We start from the raw sequence: 12,760 nt of genomic DNA, 5'->3' as shown, positions 1-12,760 counted from the left end.
CGGTAGGCAGTGGCAATGCAGCACTAGAAACACAGGTAGGTTGACTGGCTGGCTGGCTGTATATCACTGCAGCACTGGAAAAACAGGCAGACTGGCTGACTTGTTACATATCACTTCAGTACTGGAAACAGACTGACTGGCTGACTGACTTGTTACATATCATTGCAGTTCTGGAAACAGACAGACTGGCTGACTTGTTACATATCACTGCAGCACTGGAAACAGACTGACTGGCTGACTTGTTATATATCACTGCAGTTCTGGAAACAGACAGACTGGCTGACTTGTTACATATCACTGCAGTACTGGAAACAGACTGACTGGCTGACTTGTTACATATCACTGCAGCACTGGAAACAGACTGACTGGCTGACTTGTTATATATCACTGCAGTTCTGGAAACAGACAGACTGACTGACTGGCTGACTTGTTACATATCACTGCAGTACTGGAAACAGACTGACTGGCTGACTTGTTACATATCACTGCAGTACTGGAAACAGACTGGCTGACTGGCTGACTTGTTACATATCACTGCAGTTCTGGAAACAGACAGACTTGGCTGACTTGTTACATATCACTGCAGTACTGGAAACAGACTGACTGGCTGACTTGTTACATATCACTGCAGTTCTGGAAACAGACAGACTGGCTGACTTGTTACATATCACTGCAGTTCTGGAAACAGACTGACTGGCTGACTTGTTACATATCACTGCAGTTCTGGAAACAGACAGACTGGCTGACTGGCTGACTTGTTACATATCACTGCAGTTCTGGAAACAGACTGACTTGACTGACTTGTTACATATCACTGCAGCACTGGAAACAGACAGACTGGCTGACTTGTTACATATCACTGCAGTACTGGAAACAGACAGACTGACTGACTTGTTACATATCACTGCAGTTCTGGAAACAGACAGACTGGCTGACTGGCTGACTTGTTACATATCACTGCAGTACTGGAAACAGACTGGCTGACTGGCTGTATATCACTGCAGTACTGGAAACAGACTGGCTGACTGGCTGTATATCACTGCAGTACTGGAAACAGACAGGCTGGCTGGCTGTATATCACTGCAGTACTGGAAACAGACAGACTGGCTGGCTGTATATCACTGCAGTACTGGAAACAGACAGACTGGCTGGCTGTATATCACTGCAGTACTGGAAACACAGGCTACATCCTGGCTGGCCCATGTTTAAAGAGAAGGAGAGAGAATTGATGTGCGATTGGATTGGTCTGCTTCATGTTTTCCATATCTCTATAGAGTGGGCGCGCTGGTGAATTTAAAGACGAGCAGTAGAAAGATCAGATATATTGGATGGTGTTGTTTAGGCCTGAAGGGTTAGAATGTTTGAGTGCCGTTAAGGATGGTTTGATAGTTTAAAAAATAATCATAATAATTAAAGGCATGTTTAAAAAGTCATTTTTTCAGTTGAATGTCATACTGTAAACTGATATATTTCAGTCAACGGGTTGATACCTGAAAGACGACATGCTATTAGACCCCAAACAGACATGTAATGTAAAGGGCCAGTTGGACTGAGACTAATGAAGATAACAGCAGGAAATGTTCCTAATCCTGTTGCGTCAGTCATCTAGTGAAGACCCACGTCACATGGGGACGCACCTACTGTTTATATAAACAAACAGGCCTCCTCGTCATCGCTTAAGACCTATCTGTGGTGTTGGGTTCTATCATTAGTGTCTGTGGTGTTGGGTTCTATCATTAGTGTCTGTGGTGTTCTATCATTAGTGTCTGTGGTGTTGGGTTCTATCATTGGTGTCTGTGGTGTTATATCATTAGTGTCTGTGGTGTTGGGTTCTATCATTAGTGTCTGTGGTGTTGGGTTCTATCATTAGTGTCTGTGGTGTTGGGTTCTATCATTAGTGTCTGTGGTGTTGGGTTCTATCATTAGTGTCTGTGGTGTTATATCATTAGTGTCTGTGGTGTTGGGTTCTATCATTGGTGTCTGTGGTGTTATATCATTAGTGTCTGTGGTGTTGGGTTCTATCATTAGTGTCTGTGGTGTTGGGTTCTATCATTAGTGTCTGTGGTGTTGGGTTCTATCATTAGTGTCTGTGGTGTTGGGTTCTATCCTTAGTGTCTGTGGTGTTGGGTTCTATCATTAGTGTCTGTGGTGTTGGGTTCTATCATTAGTGTCTGTGGTGTTGGGTTCTATCATTAGTGTCTGTGGTGTTATATCATTAGTGTCTGTGGTGTTGGGTTCTATCATTAGTGTCTGTGGTGTTGGGTTCTATCATTAGTGTCTGTGGTGTTGGGTTCTATCATTAGTGTCTGTGGTGTTGGGTTCTATCATTAGTGTCTGTGGTGTTGGGTTCTATCATTAGTGTCTGTGGTGTTGGGTTCTATCCTTAGTGTCTGTGGTGTTGGGTTCTATCATTAGTGTCTGTGGTGTTGGGTTCTATCATTAGTGTCTGTGGTGTTGGGTTCTATCATTAGTGTCTGTGGTGTTGGGTTCTATCATTAGTGTCTGTGGTGTTATATCATTAGTGTCTGTGGTGTTATATCATTAGTGTCTGGTGTCGGGTTCTATCATTAGTGTCTGGTGTCGGGTTCTATCATTATTGTCTGGTGTTATATCATTAGTGTCTGGTGTCGGGTTCTATCATTAGTGTCTGGTGTTATATCATTAGTGTCTGTGGTGTTCTATCATTAGTGTCGGTGGTGTTATTTCATTATTGTCTGTGGTGTTCTATCATTAGTGTCTGTGGTGTTCTATCATTAGTGTATGTGGTGTTGGGTTCTATCATTAGTGTCTGGTGTTGGGTTCTATCATTAGTGTCTGTGGTGGTGGGTTCTATCATTAGTGTCTGTGGTGTTGGGTTCTATCATTAGTGTCTGGTGTTGGGTTCTATCATTAGTGTCTGTGGTGTTGGGTTCTATCATTAGTGTCTGTGGTGTTGGGTTCTATCATTAGTGTCTGTGGTGTTGGGTTCTATCATTAGTGTCTGTGGTGTTGGGTTCTATCATTAGTGTCTGTGGTGTTGGGTTCTATCATTAGTGTCTGTGGTGTTGGGTTCTATCATTAGTGTCTGTGGTGTTGGGTTCTATCATTAGTGTCTGTGGTGTTATATCATTAGTGTCTGTGGTGTTCTATCATTAGTGTCTGGTGTTCTATCATTAGTGTCTGTGGTGTTCTATCATTAGTGTCTGTGGTGTTCTATCATTAGTGTCTGTGGTGTTCTATCATTAGTGTGTGGTGTTCTATCATTAGTGTCTGTGGTGTTCTATCATTAGTGTATGTGGTGTTGGGTTCTATCATTAGTGTCTGTGGTGTTGGGTTCTATCATTAGTGTCTGTGGTGTTGGGTTCTATCATTAGTGTCTGTGGTGTTGGGTTCTATCATTAGTGTCTGTGGTGTTGGGTTCTATCATTAGTGTATGTGGTGTTGGGTTCTATCATTAGTGTCTGGTGTTGGGTTCTATCATTAGTGTCTGTGGTGTTGGGTTCTATCATTAGTGTCTGTGGTGTTGGGTTCTATCATTAGTGTCTGTGGTGTTGTGTTCTATCATTAGTGTCTGGTGTTGGGTTCTATCATTAGTGTCTGTGGTGTTCTATCATTAGTGTCTGTGGTGTTCTATCATTAGTGTCTGGTGTTCTATCATTAGTGTCTGTGGTGTTCTATCATTAGTGTGTGGTGTTCTATCATTAGTGTGTGGTGTTCTATCATTAGTGTCTGGTGTTCTATCATTAGTGTATGTGGTGTTGGGTTCTATCATTAGTGTCTGGTGTTGGGTTCTATCATTAGTGTCTGTGGTGTTGGGTTCTATCATTAGTGTCTGTGGTGTTGGGTTCTATCATTAGTGTCTGTGGTGTTGGGTTCTATCATTAGTGTCTGTGGTGTTGGGTTCTATCATTAGTGTATGTGGTGTTGGGTTCTATCATTAGTGTCTGGTGTTGGGTTCTATCATTAGTGTCTGTGGTGTTGGGTTCTATCATTAGTGTCTGTGGTGTTGGGTTCTATCATTAGTGTCTGTGGTGTTGGGTTCTATCATTAGTGTCTGTGGTGTTGGGTTCTATCATTAGTGTCTGGTGTTGGGTTCTATCATTAGTGTCTGTGGTGTCGGGTTCTATCATTAGTGTCTGGTGTTGGGTTCTATCATTAGTGTCTGTGGTGTCGGGTTCTATCATTAGTGTATGTGGTGTCGGGTTCTATCATTAGTGTCTGTCCTATCTGAAAGCAGTGACCACTAGGCTGATAGATCTGTGTCGGGGAGACCAGGCGTGTTGAACAGGCAGACTGAGAGAGTGGGACTGTTACAATAGACGGTCAACAGAGAACCGACAGAGAGAGGAAGTGATGATGTCACAGAGCTGAACAGAACAGATGGGTGTGGATTCAGCCATGGTACTCTGACAGGGGTGGCTGGCTTGGTTCAGGCTTGCCAGGCAGAGTAGCGTCATCGCGTCACGCTTTGCCATGTGGGTAACAGAACCCTTACCCCCCCCTTCCCCCTGCTCCTCTCATTACAGGAGACAGCAGCAGCAGAGACCTCCGGGAGGAGGAGGAGACAGGAAGACCCAGAATCCTCAGCAGCAGTCGCCACAACGACAACAACCTCCATCTCAACAACAACCGGTCAATCATCAACAGAATGACCAGCAGCAGCCCGGGTCGGGGGGTCATGGTAGATACCCTCGTGACCAACAGCAGCAGCAGGGAGGACAGCGTGGAGGTAGCCACGGGCAACAGTTCCAGGGCCACGGAGGGCAGCGTCAGGGACCTCCCCACCACGGCTATAGCCAGAATCGCCGCTGGCACCACAACCAGAAGGGGCAGGGGGTAGGACAGGGACTGCAGGGGCAAGGGGGCCCGGCAGGTGACAGGGACAGGGGGGCAACCACAACGGGAGACAGGGAACGAGGGGGGGCACCAACGGGAGACAGGGACAGAGGGGGGGCACCCACGGGAGACAGGGACAGAGGGGGGGCACCCACGGGAGACAGGGACAGAGGGGGGGCACCCACGGGAGACAGGGACAGAGGGGGGGCACCCACGGGAGACAGGGACAGAGGGGGGGCACCCACGGGAGACAGGGACAGAGGGGGGGCACCAACGGGAGACAGGGACAGAGGGGGGGCACCAACGGGAGACAGGGACAGAGGGGGGGCACCAACGGGAGACAGGGACAGGGGGGGGGCACCAACGGGAGACGGGGACAGAGGGGGGGCACCAACGGGAGACAGGGACAGGGGGGGGGCACCAATGGGAGACAGGGACAGGGCAACCACAACGGGAGACAGGGACAGAGGGGGTGCGACCACAAAGGGAGACGGGGACCGAGGGGGGGCAACCACAACGGGAGACGGGGACAGAGGGGGTGTGACCACAAAGGGAGACGGGGACCGAGGGGGGGCAACCACAACGGGAGACGGGGACAGGGGGGGGGCAACCACAACGGGAGACGGGGACCGAGGGGGGCAACCACAACGGGAGACGGGGACCGAGGGGGGGCACCACTCAGAAACACCAAAGAGACAAAGAATGTGAAGGCAGAGGAGACCAGCACCAGGCTGGAGACAGAGAGCTCCAGCGGCCCCAGTGAGGGGCTTCCCAGCCAGCCTGGGGGCCAGGAGAAGGGCCAGAGCCCGACGGGGAGTGACAAGCACAGGGACAGCCAGCTGGACGAGGGCCCTAAAGTCAGCCTGCTGCAGTCATCCAAGGAGAGGCTGAGGAGGAGGCTAAAAGATAAGGTAAACTAAATATCTTTACTGTCTTATCTATCTGCCAATCACCATCAGTCTTAGGCAGGCCATGGCCACGCCCTCCCCTTTCGACACACATGCATAAACACACACACAAACATGCACACAGTAATCATTTTAGATGAATACACATTCATATACACACACACACACACACACACACATGGGTTGCTGAGTCTGTTTGGTAGGTGGGGGTGCAACTTTCTAATTCATTAAATAACAGTGGGGGCATCCCGAGCGGCGCAAGGCACTGCATCGCAGTGTTTGAGGCGTCACTACAGACTCTGGTTCGATCCCAGGCTGTGTCACAACCGGCCGTGACCGAGAGTCCCATAAAGCGCACAATTGGCCCAGTGTCGTCTGGGTTAGGGGAGGGTTTGGCCCAGTGTCGTCTGGGTTAGGGGAGGGTTTGGCCCAGTGTCGTCCGGGTTAGGGGAGGGTTTGGCCCAGTGTCGTCCGGGTTAGGGGAGGGTTTGGCCCAGTGTCGTCTGGGTTAGGGGAGGGTTTGGCCCAGTGTCGTCTGGGTTAGGGGAGGGTTTGGCCCAGTGTCGTCTGGGTTAGGGGAGGGTTTGGCCCAGTGTCGTCCGGGTTAGGGGAGGGTTTGGCCCAGTGTCGTCTGGGTTAGGGGAGGGTTTGGTCCAGTGTCGTCCGGGTTAGGGGAGGGTTTGGTCCAGTGTCGTCCGGGTTAGGGAGGGTTTGGCCCAATGTCGTCTGGGTTAGGGGAGGGTTTGGTCCAGTGTCGTCCGGGTTAGGGGAGGGTTTGGTCCAGTGTCTTCCGGGTTAGGGGAGGGTTTGGCCCAGTGTCGTCTGGGTTAGGGCAGGGTTTGGCCCAGTGTCGTCCGGGTTAGGGGAGGGTTTGGCCTAGTGTCGTCTGGGTTAGGGGAGGGTTTGGCCCAGTGTCGTCCGGGTTAGGGGAGGGTTTGGCCCAGTGTCGTGAGGGTTTGGCCCAGTGTCGTCTGGGTTAGGGGAGGGTTTGGCCCAGTGTCGTCCGGGTTAGGGGAGGGTTTGGCCCAGTGTCGTCTGGGTTAGGGGAGGGTTTGGTCCAGTGTCGTCCGGGTTAGGGGAGGGTTTGGCCCAGTGTCGTCTGGGTTAGGGGAGGGTTTGGCCCAGTGTCGTCCGGGTTAGGGGGGTTTGGCCCAGTGTCGTCTGGGTTAGGGGAGGGTTTGGCCCAGTGTCGTCTGGGTTACGACAGGGTTTGGCCCAGTGTCGTCTGGGTTAGGGGAGGGTTTGGCCCAGTGTCGTCTGGGTTAGGGGAGGGTTTGGCCCAGTGTCGTCCGGGTTAGGGGAGGGTTTGGTCCAGTGTCGTCCGGGTTAGGGGAGGGTTTGGTCCAGTGTCGTCCGGGTTAGGGGAGGGTTTGGTCCAGTGTCGTCCGGGTTAGGGGAGGGTTTGGCCCAGTGTCGTCCGGGTTAGGGGAGGGTTTGGCCCAGTGTCGTCCGGGTTAGGGGAGGGTTTGGCCCAGTGTCGTCCGGGTTAGGGGAGGGTTTGGCCCAGTGTCGTCTGGGTTAGGGGAGGGTTTGGCCCAGTGTCGTCCGGGTTAGGGGAGGGTTTGGCCTAGTGTCGTCTGGGTTAGGGGAGGGTTTGGCCCAGTGTCGTCCGGGTTAGGGGAGGGTTTGGCCCAGTGTCGTCTGGGTTAGGGGAAGGTTTGGCCCAGTGTCGTCCGGGTTAGGGGAGGGTTTGGCCCAGTGTCGTCCGGGTTAGGGGAGGGTTTGGCCGGTGGGGCTTTACTTGGCTCATCGCGCTCTAGCGAACCCTTGTGTCGTGCCGGGCGCCTGCAGGCTGACTCCTTGTGGCGGGCTGACTCCTTGTGTCGTGTCAGAGGACGCATGACTCAACCTTCACCTCTTCCGAGCCCGTTGGGGAGTAGGAACGATGAGACAAGATTGAAATTGAATCGCAATTGGATATCATGAAACAGGGGGTTAAACATAAACAAACAGTGAAGGCTTGTCTGTAGACTCTGATGTCGTGGGTCAACTTCTCTTGTAGCATGCATGACTCATGACTCATTACTCTGTTTAGTTCTTAACCTAAGTATCTAAGGCGCGGCCGCTCCTCTCCCCCTTACAGCCTGCGACAACCAGACAGAGATTAACAGACTGCTTCAAACACAGGCTGAGGCTCAGATGGAAGCCTGCTCCCTATGTAGTGCACTCCTTTTGACTATAGGCTCTAGTCAAGTAGTGCACTATATAAGGAATAACGTGCAATTTGGAACGAGACCAGAGACAGGAATTTACCTAAATGGGAGGAAACATGGGACATTATCCACAGTCAGATCCCTGTCACGTTTGGGGTTCAGGGTTGTATTCATTAAGGCACACCGTAGCAAAACTGTTTGCAACATAGAACGAAAACTGCGCTTCTAATTGAATAATTCCAGGTAGTACCTGATTCAGGAAACTTTCTTTCATTTGATGCCAAATGAATAAGACCATTATAGCAGAGGTAGACAACCCTGTTCCTGGAAATGCAGCATGTACTGTTTCACCTAGGCCCCACACCTCACCAACTGAGCTAATTGGTCAGTTCAGTGATTGCCTATATTCAACCTACCTGGTCTTCCAGGTTGGTTACATCAAAAACACGGCCAGGGTTGGCTCTACCCCCTGCATTGTAGCCTGCTCCTCATTAAGGCTAGCTCTGTGTGCTGCGTTTTACGGTGACAATACCCTGACCCTCCCCTGTAGACTCACTGACACGGTGTTAAGAAGCATATTGATGATGTCATATCCTGTATCTGTTGTCAAACCATATTTCCTCTCTCAGGGGTTTCACTTCCTGTGTAAGCGGTTTGGTTAAACATCTATTGAGCAGAGAAAGGCACCATGCGTGTTCATATGTCAGCTCAAATACATGATAACAAAGCTGGGGGTTTTATGACCAGGCAGAGTCCCAGACACAATTAAGATGAGCTCCAGACTGAAAGGCTGTGATTCTCCATTGATCAGGATTTATTTTATTCTGCTTGTTCTCCAGGAGGAGGCGGTGGTGTCTCCGGTCGGGCCCCAGCGGAGCCGCATGCACCGCCTGCTGGAGATCCTGAACAGCATGAGGAGCAACAGAGCCGGAGTGGACAGCCAGCTCAGCTCCTTCATGGAGGAGGCCCAGAGCTCCACCCAGTCAGAGGAGACCCTGGCCCAGATAGTCAGCACCATCTATGACAAGGCCCTCAGCGACAGGAGCTTTGCTGCTACTGCTGCAAGGCTCTGTGACAAGATGGCCCTGTTCATGGTGGAGGGGACCAAGTTTAGGTCACTACTGCTCAATATGTTACAGGTGAGAGGAGAGGGTGAGGGAGGGGGGTGTGTGCGTGCATGCATTCCTGTCTGTCTGTCTGTCCGTCCGTCCGTCCGACACCAGTCACACACAGTCACTATCTCAGTGTTTAGGTGTGGATGGTCATAATTGTCAGTGGCTGTGGGGTAAATGTGACAGCTAATGAACCACCAAGACTCTTCCTAGAGCTGGCTGCCCAGCGATCATGAACCCAATGAAGGGAGGTGATCAAGAACCCAATGGTCACTCTAACAGAGCTCCAGAGTTCCTCTGTGGAGATGGGGAGAACCTTCCAGAAGGACAGCCATCCCTGCAGCACTCCACCAATCAGGCCTTTTGTATTTCATATACCTTTGATTATTGGATGTTCTTATAGGCACTTTAGTATTGCCAGCCTAATCTCGGGAGTTGATAGGCTTGAAGCAATGCTCAAGCATTGCTAAGAGCTGCTGGCAAACACAGGAAAGTGCTGTTTGAATGAATGCTTATGAGCCTGCTGCTGCCCTACCACCTCTCGGTCAGACTGCTCTATCAAATCATAGACTTAGTTATAATAGAATAAACGCACAGAAATACCTGCCGTTGGTCATTAATATGGTCAAATCCGGAAACTATCATTTCGAAAACAAGACGTTTATTCTTTCAGTGAAATATGGAACCGTTCTGTATGTTATCTAACGGGTGGCATCCATTAGTCTAAATGTTGCTGTTACATTGTACAACCTTCAATGTTATGTCATAATTATGTACAATTCTGGCAAATTAATTAGTCTTTGTTAGGAAGAAATGGTCTAAACACAGTGCGCAACGAGCCAGGCGGCCCAAACTGCTGCATATACCCTGACTCTATTGCACAGAACGCAAGGGAAGTTACACAATTTACCTAGTTAAAATAAATTCATGTTTGCAGGTAATGGTAACTAAATATGCAGGTTTAAAAATATATACTTGTGTATTGATTTTAAGAAAGGCGTTTATGTTTATGGTCAGGTACATTGGTGCAACGACGGTGCTTTTTTCGCGAATGCGCTTGTTAAATCATCACCCGTTTGGCGAAGTTGAATTAGGCTGTGATTCGATGATGATAAATTAACAGGCACCGCATCGACTATATGCAACGCAGGACAAGCTAGTTAAACTAGTAATATCATCAACCATGTGTAGTTAGCTAGTGATTATGTTAAAATTGATTATTTTTTATAAGATATGTTCAATGCTAGCTAGCAACTTACCTTGGCTCCTTTCGGCACTCGCGTAACAGGTGGTCACGCAGTCTACTCGTGGGTTGCAATATAATCGGCAAAAATCGGTATTCATAAATGCCGATTTCCGATTGTTATGAAAACTTTTAATCGGCCCTAATTAATCGGTCGACCTCTAGTGCCAAGCTTGTATCGTCATACCCAAGAAGACTCGAGGCTATTATCGCTGCCAAAGGTGCTTCAATAAATTTGCAAACATTTCTAAAAACCAGTTTTTGCTTTGTCATTATGGGGTATTGTGTGTAGATTGATGAAGGAAAAAAAAACAATTTAATCCATTTTAGAATAAGACTGTAATGTAACAAAATGTGGAAAAAGTCAAGGGGCCTGAATACTTTCGGAATGCACTGTAAGTCAAGTGCTGAAAGATACAGTTGAAGTCGGAAGTTGACATACACCTTAGACAAATACATTTAAACTCAGTTTTTCACAATTCCTGACATTTAATCCTAGTAAAAAAATACCTGTTTTAGGTCAGTTAGGATCACCTCTTTATTTTAAGAATGTGAAATGTCAGAATAATAGTAGAGAGAGATTTATTTCAGCTTTTCTTTCTTTCATCACATTCCCAGTGGGTCAGTCTACAGTTTACATGCATTCAATTAGTTTTTGGTAGCATTGCCTTTAAATTGTCTAACTTGGGTCAAACGTTTCGGGTAGCCTTCCACAAGCTTCCCACAATAATTCGGGTGAATTTTGGCCCATTCCTCCTGATAGAGCTGGTGTAACTGAGTCAGGTTTGTAGGCCTCCTTGCTCACACACACTTTCTCAGTAATGACCACACATTCTTTCTGGGATTGAGGTCAGGACTTTGTGATGGGTGCCATTTGGGACACAGATCTAAGCAGAGTATGGCTCCTCAAATGGCTTGTTGCTGATGGATATGGTGCCAAATCTCCACTCTTTAAACCCTCCTCTCCCCCTCTTCTCTACACTCCTCCCAATCACTCCTCTTCTCCCCTCTCCCTCTACCCCCTCACTCCCCCTCTCCTCTCCCCTCCCCTCTACCCCCTCACTCCCCCCTCTCCTCTCCCCTCCCCTTCTACCCCCTCACTCCCCCTCTCCTCTCCCCTCCCCTTCTACCCCCTCACTCCCCCTCTCCTCTCCCCTCCCCCTTCTCTACCCTCCTCTCCCCCTCTGTCTCCCCACATTACCCCTCTCTACCCTCACTCACCCTCTCACTCCCCTCTTTACCCTCCTCTCCACCTCACTCCCGCCTCTCTTCCCTCCTCCCAATCACTCCCCTTCTCCTCTCCCCTCCCTCCTTTCCCTCTCTACCTTCTCACTCCCCCTCTCTACCCTCCTTCTCCCAATCTCTCCCCCTCTCACTCCCCCTCTCTACCCTCCTTCTCCCAATCTCTCCCCCTCTCACTCCCCTCCTCTCCCCCTCTCACTCCCCCTTCTCTCCTCCACTCTCCCTCCTCTCCTCCACTCTCCCTCTCCCCTTCTACCCTCCTCTCCCCCTCTCACTCCCCTTCTCTACCCTCCTCTCCCCCCACTACCCCTCTCACTCCCACTCCCTCTTTACCCTCCTCTCTCCCTCTCACTCCCCTTCTCTACCCTCCTCTTCCCCCACTACCCCTCTCACCCTCTCACTCCCACTCCCTCTTTACCCTCCTCTCCCCCTCTCACTCCCCCTCTCTACCCTCCTTCTCCCAATCACTCCCCTTCTCCTTGCCCCCTTTCACTCTCTCCCTCCTCTACCCTCCACTCCCCTTCCTCTCTACCCTCTCACTCTCCTCTCCCCCTCTCACTCCCCCCTCTCTAGTCTCCTTCTCCTCTCCCCCTCTCCTCTCCCCCTACAGTGGTCATTCTGTGTGTAGCCAGGCGGTGGTTTGGTTTTGTCGGCTGGTTGCTAAGTGCCCGTACCTGTCTTTTAGGAAGCGGGTGCTATGCTTGTTTCCTCACCCTGGTGTCACGTTTCAGTTTCTCTGTCATCTACAGGAGCATTTCATGTTAAGCATCTATATCTCCCTTCTTATGTCATGTCTGTATAAATGCATAGTGGCCATTAACCTTAGATCTGTATACACCTCTGCACAGGTTGTTTAACTCTTACATTAGATTGTTTCATGCTGAACTCTGTCATTGTCAAGTTGATATAAAGTGTAGTTATTATCCATTAGTTCTGTTAACATGCAACACCCACAACGGTTAGTCTTTTTATGCAAATGTTTTGCCCACTAAGACATGAGCATTACTTGGATTTTATAAACCTGCATTTGACTGTCCCACCACTGTACTGGTACTGTACCATACAGCTGTGTGTAGGAGATCTGTCAGAACCAATTACCACCTGTACCTCCTCATTGACAAACAGAATCGAGTTGTACAGCCAAGGCTGCCACCCTATAACCCAACCAGATATGTGTCTCGCTCTCTCGCTCAAAACTATTTTTAAATTTGTTTATTGTCTCCGTGTCTTTCTATGGCGGAATCATTCATTCCCAACAGATTCTCTGCTTCCCAGACCCAGTTTTTA

At 49.4% G+C, this 12,760-nt stretch overlaps 1 protein-coding gene across 1 annotated transcript in view; it reads left to right on the top strand.

Annotated features, from left to right (window-relative positions):
• The window catches only part of ctif (CBP80/20-dependent translation initiation factor), a 210,761-nt gene that overhangs the window by 168,030 nt on the left and 29,971 nt on the right, over nucleotides 1–12,760 (top strand). The window contains exons 8-10 of the mRNA XM_052458739.1: nucleotides 4,506–4,869; nucleotides 4,980–5,726; nucleotides 8,716–9,015. Coding sequence (XP_052314699.1) covers nucleotides 4,506–4,869; nucleotides 4,980–5,726; nucleotides 8,716–9,015 — 1,411 coding nt within the window. The remainder of the gene's footprint in view (nucleotides 1–4,505; nucleotides 4,870–4,979; nucleotides 5,727–8,715; nucleotides 9,016–12,760) is intronic.

Source organism: Oncorhynchus keta, chromosome 12 (assembly GCF_023373465.1).
Source record: "Oncorhynchus keta strain PuntledgeMale-10-30-2019 chromosome 12, Oket_V2, whole genome shotgun sequence".
NCBI classification, from domain to species: Eukaryota; Metazoa; Chordata; class Actinopteri; order Salmoniformes; family Salmonidae; genus Oncorhynchus; species Oncorhynchus keta.
The sequence above is the reverse complement of the archived record's forward strand: the minus strand, read 5'-3'. Positions and strand labels throughout refer to the sequence as shown.